This window comes from Microtus pennsylvanicus, chromosome 11 (assembly GCF_037038515.1).
Source record: "Microtus pennsylvanicus isolate mMicPen1 chromosome 11, mMicPen1.hap1, whole genome shotgun sequence".
Classification (NCBI taxonomy): domain Eukaryota; kingdom Metazoa; phylum Chordata; class Mammalia; order Rodentia; family Cricetidae; genus Microtus; species Microtus pennsylvanicus.
In genome coordinates, this window is record NC_134589.1 from 61,702,993 (window position 1) to 61,717,891 (window position 14,899).

General features: G+C 44.6%; 1 protein-coding gene across 7 annotated transcripts in view; it reads right to left on the bottom strand.

Moving 5' to 3' along the window:
- The window catches only part of Mprip (myosin phosphatase Rho interacting protein), a 126,737-nt gene that overhangs the window by 77,074 nt on the left and 34,764 nt on the right, over positions 1-14,899 (bottom strand). For all 7 annotated transcript variants that reach the window (XM_075992362.1, XM_075992363.1, XM_075992364.1 and 4 more), the window contains exons 2-3: positions 12,159-12,236; positions 10,131-10,196 (exon numbers count right to left, since the gene is read on the bottom strand). In XM_075992362.1, the coding sequence (XP_075848477.1) occupies positions 10,131-10,196; positions 12,159-12,236 (144 nt within the window). The remainder of the gene's footprint in view (positions 1-10,130; positions 10,197-12,158; positions 12,237-14,899) is intronic.

Here is a 14,899-nt window from a genome sequence, read left to right on the forward strand (position 1 = left end):
AAGCTGAGCTGTAAGGCTGTCTTTAACCCATCTGCAGGGGCTGGCTCTCCAGGTCCTTCCTACACAAAACAATGTGATATTGCCCTCAGGTGGGTCTATCTGTGACAGCCAGGGCATCTCCTACAGAGTTCCCACAGTTCACTAAGAGCTATGACCTCCAATCACACAACAGTGTCAGGTCTCCAGAAAGAGGACAGCCATTCCTGCTGCACTTCCAGACAAGGCCAGTGTAGCTCTTGGCTTGCCCAGCAACACTGCTCTGGAAACTGTTCAAGGCATAAAGTTCTTGTAGTGATATTTTGTTTTAATAAATAAGGTTTGCCTGAAGATCAGAATGCAAAGCTAAGTCACTAGAGGCCAGGGAGCGGTGGCACATACCTTTAATCCCAGGAGAAGAGGCAGAGGGATCTCTGTGAGTTCAAGGTTACCCTGGGCTACACAAGATTGATCCAGAAACAGATCCAGGTGGTGGTGGTTCACACTTTTAATCCTGGCACTAGGGAGGTGGAAACAGATAGGGATAGGCTGGGTGGAGAGAGAAATATAAAAGGGAAGAGAAAGGAACTCACTGGAGTGTGTAGTCTGAGTATCCATGGAGATAGGGTTTCGCCCTTTCGGGATGAAGATTGGTAGAGAAAAAAAAGTCTCTCTAGTGGTTGACTGCTTTGCTTTTCTGATCTTCAGCTTGAACCCCAGTATCTGTCTCTGGGGTTGGTATATATATATATATTATGTATGCATGCAATATTCTGTCTGTGTCTATGCCTGCACGCCAGAAGTGGGCACCAGACCCCATTACAGATGGTTGTGAGCCACCATGTGGTTGCTGGGAATTAAACTCAGAACCTTTGGTAGAGGAGGCGAAGCTCTTAACCTCTGAGCCATCTCTCCAGCCCCCTGTCTCTGGGTTTTTATTACTCATGCTACAAGTTCTGTTTCTGAAGCAGCTCCCTCTGATGATATCATATGGAGCTGAGTAATTGCCTCCAAAAGCACACATGCCCTATCTCTCCACCATGATATGTGCCCAAAGTCAGTGAAGAGCTTCTTTATGTATGGTTGAATAGGGTTTACATACTCCAGAGACAATCCTGGCATATACAAGTGCAAATCCCTCAATGCAATCCTAAAGGTCCTGGGAGAAAGAGGCCTGAAAAGAATGACATAGGAGAACAGAAAATAGACATCAAACACAAATAAGAGGCTGCAGGGATGGAAAGAAGGACCACAAAGTGATAACAGTAGACAGTGGAACTGAGGTCTGCAGAAAGCAGAGCCTCAAAGAGAAACTGCCACCTACACCTTGACCTGATTCTTAAACTCTAGTACTGAAAGAGATTAAATTCATACTATTTTAGGCCATTAAACTTATGGCAACTGTAAAAGTACATACCTATCATTTTATGTACACATTTGATACCTACCCTATATGGGTCACTGCAATACATTTCCACACTGATGAGCACATAGTACATTGCAAGGTCTCACCTTTGAGATTCCCCACACTGTTCCCTGGATCCCCGAGAGCCTTCAAAAGCAGCTACTTCCTGAATCCTGAGAGTTTTCTTTATCATAAAGACATCCCCTTTGCCTTCCTCTGCATTTATGGCTACAGAGAGGCCCCTATGGTTGTGGGCTTAGAGGTGGAGAGAACAGAAGATTGACATTGGCTTTCTAAACTTGCAGCCAGCAGCCAGCCCCCTTAGTGAACAGGTTTGTATGACTATATTGATGTATCAGTTATTTTACAGAAGGCCCAAAGTAAAGGGCACGATCAGGTCAATGGAATGGGACACCTGAGTGGGGGGGTCTAGTTTAGAGACCCAAAAGGGGAAAAGGAATGAAAGTTATCCCAGAAGACTTGATAGCCTCCACACTCTATCTTGCCTGATGATATTGCAAGCTCATTCTTGACTACACTGGCATCAGCCACTTGGCTTGGCTTCTTTGGCCCTATGTGTTTTCCATAAAACTTACTCTTTCAACAGTTGTTTCCCACCTGTTGCTTAGTCAGTTTCCTAGACAATTAACTCCAAGCTGCTAGCTTTTATTGCACTCCTCTATGTTCAGGAGGGAGACAATTGCTCATCATTATGGCCTGAAGGTCATGGCCTGGCTGCTATGGGAAAGTTCACCCACTCTCTACAGGCAATGGCCAGGTGCCAGTCACAATGCATCTTCTCCATGTTTCCCCTGCAAAAACTAACAAAAACATAAAGCTACTGCTCCCATTGCCTCCATCAACTAAATACCACTATAACAACTAGAAGGCTGGGCAGATAAAACAACTATAGGGCTGGACAGATAGTGCAATGGAGCCCAGAAGCTTCCCTTTGAAGGAACTGCAGAAACTTTGAAGGAGATGGGTAAGTGGGGATCTAATTATGATCCTGACTTAGATGGACAGCTAACTACTGTTTTCTGCCCTTGTATCAAAGTACTTACTGCCCTGTAGGAAATACCAAGAAGTGCAAGGAGCTCGCCATGCTTCAGCAAGCATCCTGAGGATAAGAGGCACAGGGAGGAGGGAATATGGTGACCTGTCTCCTCTCAACACTAGTGCGTCATCCACATAAGTGGACTTGAACCTTAAAACTGGCCATACCTGCCTACCTGACTACCCCTGCCCACTCTTCTTTAACTTCTTCTCTCTTTAAGGCTTGTGGGTGTTCATTTAAGGATCCCAAAGTGGAGGTACATATACCAGAGAGCTAGCTTGTTACACTGCAACAAAATTCTTGATATGAGCTACTTGTTTTGTGTGTGTGTGTGTGTGTGTGTGTGTATACACAGATGTGTACGAATATCTGTGCAAGTGTGGTAGTGAAAGGATCCTGCCTTCATCTTGTCTGAGGCAGGGTCTCTTTTTTTCCCAGTGCACTACATATTCCAAGCTCACTGGCTCCACCACAACATAGGAGTACTAGAATTACAGACACACACCGTCATTTCTGGTTTTTCTCTGAGATCTGAACTCAGGTCATCAGGCATGTGGGGCAAGCTTTCTGTTTACTGGGCTACCTCCCTGGCCAGCTACTTAAGTAAGAAAAGCTTGCTTAGTCTCACAGTTTTAAAGCTTTACAGGTATGGGCCTGTGGTAAGGATGGTACATCATGGTAGGAATGTGTTAGAGCCAGTGGTCACATCTCCAAGACGAAGAAATCAGGGCTCTACAATCCCTTTGAGAGCCATATTCCAATGACCTAAAGACTGCCCGCTGACTCCATCTCTTAAAGATCCTTGGCCTGCATCTCTTTATCAATGTCACCCTAGGAACTAAGCCTAATTTATATTCAGACTTCTAGAAGGATGCCTATCCAAACCATAGTCACAAACAAGCTTAAAACTGTTCTGTACTGGCCCTGTATGAGAACAGTCAGCACCCCTTCTACACTCCGGAGAGAAGTTCAAGAATGATGCTTAGGACTCCTAAGGACCCCATTTCAGCCCCCAGGATCCAGTTTCAGTCACACACCTCCACTGGGCTTTCTTGACTATAACATGTTAGGTAATGCTAGAAATTCTCTGGCTAGCAGAACAAGAGACTGTTCTAATCTTGATCCACAGCCAACATCACTGTGGGGACCACATTACAAAATGTACACAAAGCACCAAGCTGGGGGCTAAGAAGCAGGCTCCTCCCTTGAAATCTTGCAGCAAGCAGAAGCATTCAAAAAGCCCCCTTTCCTGCTAGGAGACTAGTCTGAGTCCCAAACTACTTACTGCCTCTCAGTATTTTCATCATGGTTTTACCAAGCACAGAGTGCAATTATACAGCTACCTTAGTCCCCACAACCTGAGCACCACAAGAGGGATTTTCTGAGTGCTTCATGGCCGTCCTCTATCAGTGATGTTCCCTAGAGGTACTATTGACTGAGACATAGCTGCAGAGCCAAAACAAGTCAGGAGTAGATAGACCCTTTTCTCACCTGCTCAGGTAGCCTGCCCAGCAAAGTTCTGAATAAGAAGAAAACAAGTCAGAGCTCAAAACAGAATTCTCAAATGTCACATTACCCTAAAAAATAAAAATAAAAAAAACAAGAGTGTTTATAAAAGGGTTTCTCAGCTCACCCCGTATGGGGTTTTTAATGCTGGGCAACCATAGATTTGAGAATAATCAGGGTCTAGGAGGTCAGCTGCAAAGAAAATGACACCTTAGTTGCCAGTTCCTAATAACAGCAGAAGTGCTGGTGCCCTTCCTTGACTTCTGAAGGGCCTGGACATTCTAGCAAGTAATGCTTGTAGCTTTGACATAATAGTAACAGAAATGTGCCCAGAAAAAGGTACACACAAGTTCCAAAGTCAAAGTGACCTAGAATTTCTTACAAGAAACATCTCTAATGCAACCCAAGCCAATCTGAGACAGTCTGCTGAGGACCCCCAAAGACCATCAGTCTACATACAAGACACAGACATCCATAGTGAACCATGCTGGGCTACTGTATCTGATAGGGCTTACGAACTTAGAGGTGGCCAGACAAGCCTAAAAAGGCGCATGTCCCAAAGCTGTAGGGGCTTCACCTGCTACATCAAGAAAGCTCGAAGTCAGCATGAGCCAAGAGTCCCAAAGCTCCTGTATTCTGGGCTCTCTTTGGGACTCTGTAGCCCTTGTCACTGCACCTGGCTTCAGGACAGGCATCACAAGTCAATGACCTCCATGCAGAGGTACAGGTCACCTTACTGGAGATGGGATTCAAGAATTGTGGACCTACCACAGTGAAAAGGGCATGGAATCCTGCCACATGCTGCAATAATACCATAGCAATGTGTATTGAGAACACAGATAGAGGGCAATATCCTAGATATGAGTAGCTAAGAGTCCACTTACACACAGTCTGAGATCTGAAATGATCCAAAATATAATCAAGCTCTGACTTGCAGGAAATTCCACACTAACCTCATGTTGGGGTATAGTAAAATTTACACATATATATTGTATAAAATTGCCTTCAGGCTATGTATATAAGATATAGTTGAAACATAAATGATTCTTCTATTTAGACTTTGTCTCATCCCCTTGACATCACATAATATCAATGTAAATACCCCCAAATGTAGGGAAAAAAAATCCAAAATACTAAGCTTCACCTGACTCAAAACATTTATGGTAAGGGACACCAACCCGTATGAGGCTTTGATGGAATCAAGCTGAGACACAAGCCAGAAAATGGGGCTAAGGGGCAAGTTAGGGTCTTACTGGGAACAATTTCTGCTGAGAAGACAACAGAGCTCTTGTGCACTTGGATGGCAAAAGCTGTATGTGTACTCACTACCACCTTATGTACTTTGTGTTATGTGCTCAGGGTAGTGAGTTTTATGTCAAGTGTATTTTACCACAATAAAAAACAACAAAGCATTCAGCCATCTGTTTGCCTTACTTGTATGTGGGGATAGGAAGAGAATAGGCCCATCATGGCGCCCAGAACTTCTTGTCAGATGCAAGTAGGCCTTTAGTATTGTATCAGTTCCTATATGATCCAGATACGGAGCAAAAAGCAAAGGCTAGGCAACAGTGGGGTATTAGGCTCCTTGCTTGTACTCTCCTGAAAAGCAATAGGCCTAGCCTCTTCAGGCTCCACTATGTCTGTGGGCCATCATGCCCCTCACTTCAACAAACACTCTGGAAGCTTCTCTTCTTTTTTAGGGAAATAATGCCTGGACTCCACACACACTAAAGGAAAAGAAAGATTCCCAAAAGTGAGTGCCATTTTAGCTCTGCCTGAAAAGGCAACGGTCAGATCAGGGACCTTAACTGTCCTATTTAGCCAGCCAGAGTCCTAAAGCTCCCAGAGCTAGTACCACTATCCACCTCCTGAGGGGACACTGTGACCATCAGGCATTTCACTCGTTGCTTCACAGCCCAGCCAAGGGCCAGGAGATGCCTTTTCTTCACTATTTCTTAAGTATTTTCTGGATATCATTATTTCCCCTTTTTGTGAGAGAAATTCAAATTTATCACATTCCCAACAACACTTCTGGGACTACCCTACTGCCCATCTTTCTAGTTCACCACAGCTGGGGAGCGCTAATTCCACATATCTTGTTATGCCTGGTCCACTGAACCCCACTTAGACAATATGAAAAGAAATCAAGAATTATCAAGACCCCAATCACAGTGGAAACCTGAAGTCTGGCTGGTAAAAAGCATTTAAAAGAAAGAAAAATGGTGGTGGTGGTGGTGGTGGTGCACGACTTTAATCCCAGCACTCAGGAGGCAGAGGCAGAGGCAGGTGAATCTCTTTGAGTTTGAAGACAGCCCAGTCTACAAGAGCTAGCTCTGGGACAGGCTCCAAAGCAACAGGTCTCAAAAAACCAAAAAGAAAGAAAGAAAGAAAGAAAGAAAGAAAGAAAGAAAGAAAGAAAGAAAGAAAGAAAGGAGGGAGGGAGGGAGGGAGGGAGGGAGGGAGGGAGGGAGGGAGGGAGGGAGATGTATAACAGAAAAATGACAACTTGAAACAGATGTGATTAAGTGTTAAGGGAGGAAGTCAGCCATAAAATGCTACAACTTATTGGTGCAGTCAGTCTGCTGGGAAGGGCAGGCTACCAGTGAGGGCTGCCATTTAGCCAGCATAACAAGAGGACCAGAGGCAATCACAGACTGCTGAAAGATGCTATTTTTAGATGCAAGCACCCAGATGGGGGTACTTCATAAGTACCAGGATCCAAGAATGCCATAGGAAATATGAACGTGCTGGGCGGTGGTGGCACACGCCTTTAATCCCAGCACTCGGGAGGCAGAGGCAGGCGGATCTCTGGGAGTTCGAGGCCAGCCTGGTCTACAAGAGCTAGTTCTGAGACAGGCACCAAAGCTACAGAGAAACCCTGTCTCGGAAAAAAAAAAAAAAAGGAAATATGGACGTGTTCCCTGAGTGAGTTGCACACACAGGCAGGAGAGGTACAGAGGATCCCACAGAAACCTCTCAAGATGAAGAAAGGCTGTAAGATAACCCTAGTCTGTCATCTATTATCCCAATCCAGGAAATGGGTAAGTTCTGTGTCCTGTGTTAATAATTAATAACAAATCAAACATTTTAAGTTTAAAAAAATGTAAATAAGTCACCGGCCAAATCATTCAGACTTTCTTAGCCTGGTCATTACAGAAACTTTAAGCTGATTCTCCTTTTTGTGGGCGATGTCTTATGCATCCTTAGCCTCCCACTGGTATATACAAATAGCATCACTGCTCTAGTTGTTTCAACCAAACCACACAACTGCCATAGCCTTGAGGCACACTAACCCTACTGAAGACCATGGCTCTAAAAGGCAATCAGAAAGAACATAGTAAAAGTTCTCATGAGAGCAAGCACAGGCATCTATCTACTGTCAGGTCTCATCCAAATGGGCAGAGGGTGGTAGAGGACGACATGTTTTCTTGCCCCAGGGAATGGTTACAAAGGGTAAACAACCCTGACATGTTGCAGACCAGAGGGCATGGGTAAGTTCCCCTCACCCTCAGGCCTACCGAGAGGAACCCTCATGCTACTTCCTTCCTGACTTCTATTGAAATGGCCTCTTCCTTCCTGGCTCCTATTCTGACTAACTCCTGTTGCCTGGTCTTCACTGTGGTGGCCTCCTTTGTAGCTTTTATGTGAGCTTCCTGATGCAACATGTAAAAGTCTTACAACGTGATACTTTAGAAGACCTTTCAACATGACTGCCACTGCTGGTTCTGCCACTTCACTCTTAGAAGTACTAGGCCATGTGCACTACCCTGGTCTGGGAAGAAAAACATCAACTGGCTACATGATTTGTCTTTCCAGATACAAGGCCATGTAAAAATGGCCCATGCACAAACACTTTCGGAATTGGATGCCCCTCATCCCCCCCCGCCCCGAAATGTCCTTTCTTCAAGTTTTTCCTCCTTTTCTTTTTCACAGTCCTGACACAGAGTCACCTCTGCCTTAACCCATACCCTGTAAACTGGCTATTTTATTTTAGTTTTCCAATTTGACATAAGTTCAGAGTCATCTGAGAAGAGGGAACCACAATTTAAAAAAAAATGCATCCATCTGACTGTCTGGTAGGCAAGTTGGTGGGGCATTTTCTTGATTAATATGAAAGGGCCCAGTCCACTATGGGCAGTGGCACTTTGGGCAGGTGGTCCTGTGTTGTACAAAAGTACAAACTGAGATCAAGTCCGTAAGCAGTGTTCCTCACTGATCACTGCTTCCTTTCCTGTCTCCAGGTTCCTGCCCTGCTTAAGTTCTTTGTTTGGCTTCCCTCAATGATGGACTATGATCAGGACCTGTAGCCAAATAAACCCTTTCTTTCCCAAGTTATTTTTAATCATGGTCTTCATTGCAGTAATAGAGATCAGGTTTCTGGGAGATGCTATGGACCAAAAGGTATCAGCACACCTGGCTCAATGGTCTTATTAAGAAGCACTGTTAAGGGCAGCAGCAATCAGTGCTGGTGCCCAGCAGCCACTCTCTTTGTGCTGATGTGACTGAATCAATGGAATAATGAATTCTTCTAGGTTTCAGTGGGGCCTATATAAAGAATCCCTGTGCTGTCAGACGCTCATGGTCTGAACCCAACAAGATCATAATCAAACGACCTCTAGAGGTTCCAACACTCTTCACTAGTTACAGAACTTAAGACCAGGGCTTATGGGAGACCTAACTCCTATCCCAGAGCTGCTGCCCACTGACAGCTAAGACAGGAGGACAGCAAGAGAGGAGTAGAGTCTGCCGTCCGTACCTCCTGAACTCGGAGAAGAACATCATGCATGTCTACCTGTTCCTGTTTCTAGCTGGGTCACTGTCAGTGCCCACTTCAAATTACTCTGGCTCACAGATGACTCTTGAGCAAAACCCCTGTGCTTCACTCTCAGGTTCATCAAAAGGAACAATGGGGAAAAAAAAATCTTAAGCAATCTAATGAGGTGACAGTTATTGGGGGGGGGGGGGCTAGAGGTACATCATGCCCATTAATGATCTCAGAATAAAAGGAGTGAGATGCCACATTAAAAAGCATAGGTGGAAAGGGGCTTGCTCGGCACATGTGAATGCTAATGATCATTTCCCAGATCCTAGTGTCCTAACCCTCTGCAAAGTCCCTGGAGACAGTTAACTCACACTATAGGGTCTCACAGCATCAGAGTCAAGAAACCTGCTCTGGGCCGGGCGGTGGTGGTGCACGCCTTTAATTCCAGCACTTGTGAGGCAGAGGCAGGCGGATCTCTGCAAGTTCAAGGTGAGCCTGGTCTACAAGAACTAGTTCCCAAACAGGCTCCAAAAGCTACAGAGAAACCAAGAAAAGAAAAGAAAAGAAAAGAGGAGAGGAGAGGAGAGGAGAGGAGAGGAGAGGAGAGGAGAGGAGAGGAGAGGAGAGGAGAAAAGAAACCTGCTCTGGGTGCAGCAAGTGGACCAATCTATTTGAAACAGCATGACTAGACTTTCCTGGGGGTCCCAGTCTTCACAGGCAACACAGTGCATACCCGCACACACTTGTCTACTCATAAGACAGAGGAGGAGGCATCCAATGCTTCATTTAGGAGAGAGTAATTTCCTTTAGAGAAAAGGGAGGTGACATGGGTAGAAATAGAGGCAGGCATTCTGTTCTACTTGACTGGACTGAGGGTTTGGCCTTGGAACAAGAGCAGCAAGCACTTAGCCCACCCATGATGCAGGCAGAAAACCAGGTAGTGAAAGAGAAGAAAGAGGTCTTCTGCTCTGATCACAGGACTGGTAGACCTCAATGCCAGCTAAAAAGAAATCTATACCAACATCTAGTGGGACAGTCCTAGGAAGACAGAACATAAGCCTGCCTGTCTCCACTCAGGCCTGTAGGAACACCATCTCTGCAAACCCTGCTGATCTCCAGGACTTTCCCCAACCTTGAACAAAAGTTACTTCATTCTTCACTGTTTCCTCTTACCAACAACTGCTTTAAAAGAAAAAAAAACAACAACAAAAAAACAAAAAACAAAAAAAACCAAGCAAGCCTGAAGCACAAGATCTGGGTTTTAGAGTATTTTCTACTTTGTACTACAAGTCCTTTAAAACATCCAAGACTCCTAAACAGAAGCCTGAGTAGGGCTATATTCACATATGATGTGGCCAGCAGTGCCACAGCTGAAGAGCCTGAGGAGAGCATGGCCAGGATCAGGGAATACTGAGGACACTTACCATCTCATCCAGGGCGTAGCGCAGAAGGCCATGCTCATACAGGATGAAGAATCGTCGCTGCCATTTCTGCAACAGAACACAGAGCTGGGGGTCAGGTCTCCTGGCCCTGGGTCTCAGCTGGCAGAACCCTAATATCTGACACACAGAATCTAAGGAATGCTGGTTCTAACTAAGGCTTTTACTTCTGAAGTAGATGGCAGGAGGAATGAAACCAGATTGTATATGTATAGTGATTCATTAGCCAGGTGGGGTCAGGAGACAGGCCTGCCTAATCACAAGTGACTAATGCTTCCAGATGCTCCATGAAGCTTTTAAAGTTGGAGCTTTCCTTGGAAGTTAGAAACCGTTATATGGTCACTTTTCTATGTTCCTACTGCCAATCAATAGAGCATTTTCATAGAACGTTTGTCAATTGACTGGATGAATAATCTAATGTGATCTGGAATAACGTGAGGATGCAGGGATGGTGATAGACAGCATCCCTTCCAAGAAAGTCTGGGAAATGGTATAAAATGGTTTGGTTTTGTGACTATCAGGGAAAGAAAGTAGACAGCCAAGGCTGAGGAATTCAACAGTAGTGGAACAAGCTAACAAAAATCAAACAGAGAAGAGCCCCAACAAAGACCTCCAGTGGTGTTACTGTGGTCAAATGAAAAGGACAAATAAACACATCATCTCTCTGTGTGAAGGGTCTTGCCTACCCTCAATAAGGCTGTGAGTCTAAATCAGGGCTCACAGACAGGCATAGCTCCCACCACAATCCCTCAGGGTGATTTCAGAAGGACTCAAGGTTCTATTCTCAACTTTTCACAAAGTCCAATAACAAGTAAATTTTGACTAGCACTAAAGCCACAGAATTAGTGTGGCAGTGGTGGTGCACTCCTTTAATCCCAGCACTTGGGAGGTAGAGACAGGTGAATCTCTGTGAGTTCAAGGCCAACCTGATCAACAAGAGTTAGTTCCAGGGCAGCTAAGTCTGTCACATGGAGAAACCGACTTGAAAAAACAAAAGAAAAGAAAAGCCACAGAATTAACTACAATGTATTTTTCTTTGCTCTAGGCAAGAAAAATAAATTTTTAAAAAATGGTTTTTTTTCATTGCAGCCAAAAAAATGGCATTTCTGGTTCATAGAGACCAGGAAAGGCACTTGGCTCCCTGTGCATTGCATTCTAGCTGGAACCACTGGCCACTATGAGGTAAAAACAAGACTTATGGGGCTATGCAGAGAGGACTTGCTAGGGCTGCTTTCAGGCTGGAGTTCTAAAACAGTTTTCCAAAAACATTTCCAAGGTTCCTATGTGTTATCTTTGAAATCAGAATTTACTCCAGAAGGAAGCCCAAGGACCAGAAACACAATGCTATTAGTTCTGTAGGCCAGAGCATGAAGTCATGAGGCCCTACCTAGGCGAGAAGGGATGAGAAGAGCTAGTGCAACTGTCTTAAGTACAACTAGGAAAAAGTGTATGGAAAAGATGCCCTGATTGGGGCTAAATCCCTGATGGATTGTTCAGGGTTAATAAGCAAGCCTCTGGTCAACAAAGAGTGTCTTTATTCACCCTTTTGCTCCAGAAGAGACCATATCCAGAAGACAGGACAGTGTCTGAGAGCAAGTCAGAAAGCAAGGGTGTCTAAGCCTCAGTCCTTTATCAGGACTCACAGTGCTAAGTCCCCAGTTCAGAAGAAACTGCCTTGGTTCTGAAGGACCCGGGAGCTAGGAGAACATGCTGCAAAGATGTTTTGTCTTTTCCATTTGACTATTTTCAGAGTCCAGATGACCCACAACAGGTGACACCCACACAAGAATGGCACATTCTGAAACAAGGACTCTATATATACAAATAGAACTTTCTGAGACTTCAAAGTTTACAAAATGTTGGATCCCTGCTGACTTTGTCACTCAGGTTCCAGTGTTTCCCTCCCTAATTTTTTTTTTTTTTTTTTTTTTTTTTTTTTTTTTTTACCAATTTTGCTCTCAAATGAACCTCCTAGTTTTTCCCACTCTTAAGAATTTCCTCAGGTATCCTTACCCGAGACCGGTGCACTGGGTTATCAAAGTCAGTGCCATCTGGAGCCAGGAGCAGCCAGCCACCATAAATGGGTTTAGCCTAGAAGAGAAAAAGGATGGAAGGTTATCAGCAGCATGGGACCAAAGACAAGAGAGCAGGGAAGACTGACAAACAGGACGTCATCTACCACTCCCCAACACAGGCTACATATCTAAAACAGGTGCCTAATTTAAAAGGTTACAGGATTACATAGTATGCTTAGGGGAACCCAGAACCCAGAAGGCATCTGAAAACACACAAAGTAAAAGAACCCTAAAGACACAAGGATCCCTCCCCTCAAGTTTCTTACAAACACACCAAGATGGGAAAGGGTGACATTTTAGTCAATGAATGGGGCCTGACTGAGCATCAGGAATAGTGTAAATGATACAGCCCCAAACTCCCATCCTGAAGATGTAAAGCAAAGCCTGGTAGAGATTTGAAACCGGTCAAATATTCATCAGTGCCTATGTGCAATCAAGGGTAAGGGGAAAGCTCTGTCTGGGCTTTGCCACTGAGCTGCTGAAAGGCATGACATCAACAGTTCTAACTCTACCTCATGAAGCTTCTGTGATAATGTAGTTGAAAACCAGCATGGAAACCAGGTGAGGTTTTTATGCCTGTAATCATAGCACTGGGAAGGCTGAGGCACGAGAATCACCATAAGTTCCAAATCAGCCTGGACTACAGAAGGAGACTGTCTCAACAAAACAAATTAGTACAGGGAGGCAAAATGATGCACCTGGAAAACGGCCTGGCAGTTTGGAAGAGGTTGAATATACAGCTACTGTGAGCCCCAGCAATCCCATTGCTAGATAATAAGCGTGTGAGAAAAGCACACAAATGAAAACCTGCACTGCAGCATCCTAAGAGCACTGCTCCCGATTATCCAAGGTGCTACAAATAAAATGCCCACAAACCGGTAAACGGTTGAATATCTGTAGTCCACCCACACAATGACTGCACAGCCTGACACAGACAGAGGTTTTGATGAACACAAAAGGCATGTGAACCTCAAGAACATTGCATAATTGAAAGCAGTCAACAGAAAGGCCTACATATTATAGAATCCCATTCACATGAACTATCTGGAACAGACAAATCCACAGAACAGAAGGTATACTAAACAGTCACACAGGAGCAAGAGGAAACGGCACTGGGTTTTTTTGGAAAGTGATAAAAACCTTCTGGGAGAATACTAAAGATTGCTGCAGAGTACTATGAATATGCTAAAGCTAGAGAACACTACAATTTAAAGGGGTGAATTTTACATCAATTAAACTACATAAAAAACATCAAGCATTTTGTCTGGCCTATAAAACCTCAACCAATGTTAGGCATAGTTATACTTTTATTGTCCAATGCATTGCCCACCAGAGACCCTGGCAAAAGGAGTACAAGGTGCTTAATAAGAATGAGACTTAATAAGTAACTCTTAATAAGAATACGACTACATCCAGTTGGTGAGAAGAGGCTGGCAAAGGGACAACTGAGCCAATGTACCTTCTGCCATTTGGGGGGCAGTGACAAGAAAATCCAAACCTTCTTACTGCATCACACGATGATCTCTGAATAAGCCATGGAGAAAGGAGGCTCTCTTAATATATTTTTTATTTAACATTCTGCAAACCGGGAGGCCCCATCAGGTCACGCCATTTAGCTGTGGAATCTGTGACTCAAGAGAGGGCAATCTGCTTACTGCAGGGTCAGATAGCCTCCACAAAAAGCCAAGAATCCTCCCATTTCTTGGCTTCTTTATAAGAGTCTTTAACAACGTCCTCCCACCCCACCCTCAAAAAAAACTCAACTATGACTTTTCCCCTGAGGAGAGTGGGTAGAAAGAGATGTGAGCTGGGATAGGGGCAGGCTGCTGGAGAATGACAGAACCTTGCTTTGATGGAATGCAGGAGTACTGGCGAAGGCCCAAGAGCTAAATGGACACTAGCAGTGCCCAGCCAGCTGAACATGCTCCCTTCTCCCTGTAAACATGGTGAGTGCACACTGTAAGCAGACCATCCACAGCACAGGAAAATTAGAGCTTGGGTGAGATGGCTCCCTGAACCCTGTGGATCATGGCCTCCATCTTGAGTGTCTCATCAACAGGCTACCCAGTTTGATTGTGTGGCATCTTTTTGGCTTATGGCTGCAGGACTTTAGGTGAAATTAGATTAGGTGTATCTATGTGACCTTCCCCAAAGGGGACAATGGGGATCTTAGTAATTGGTGTAAATAGCCTCAAAACCCAGACCATCCTAGTTCAAGTCCTCACTGGCATCACTGGTCACTCAGGAAACTTCTGCCAGACCTACTTTGCATGGCCCTGTACTACATAGTAGAGACCAACTAGAACTTTCTGGGACATAGTCACAGATAAATCCTGGTATCTCTAGAAAACAGCTTTTGGTAGGCAGCCACAGAAGTAGAGGGCCAGAGTAAGAAGTAGAGGGCCAGAGTAAGAAATACAGCACCAGAAAGAGCTGTCAGGGAAGTTGGTGCCTGAAACACTTACAAAGGCCGATCTTAAGGGACACAGAACAGCTTACTACAATACCTGTGACACCTGGAGCTGGGGCTAGCCAGGCTGGGGAGACAGTCAAGGGTGCAGGGTGACTGTATTGACAACTCCATCTCTATAAATAATCAAAATCACTGAGTTTTGCACTTTAAACATTTCAATTACATGAATTTTATCTCAAGAAAACCATTCTTAAAAGCATGCAAAG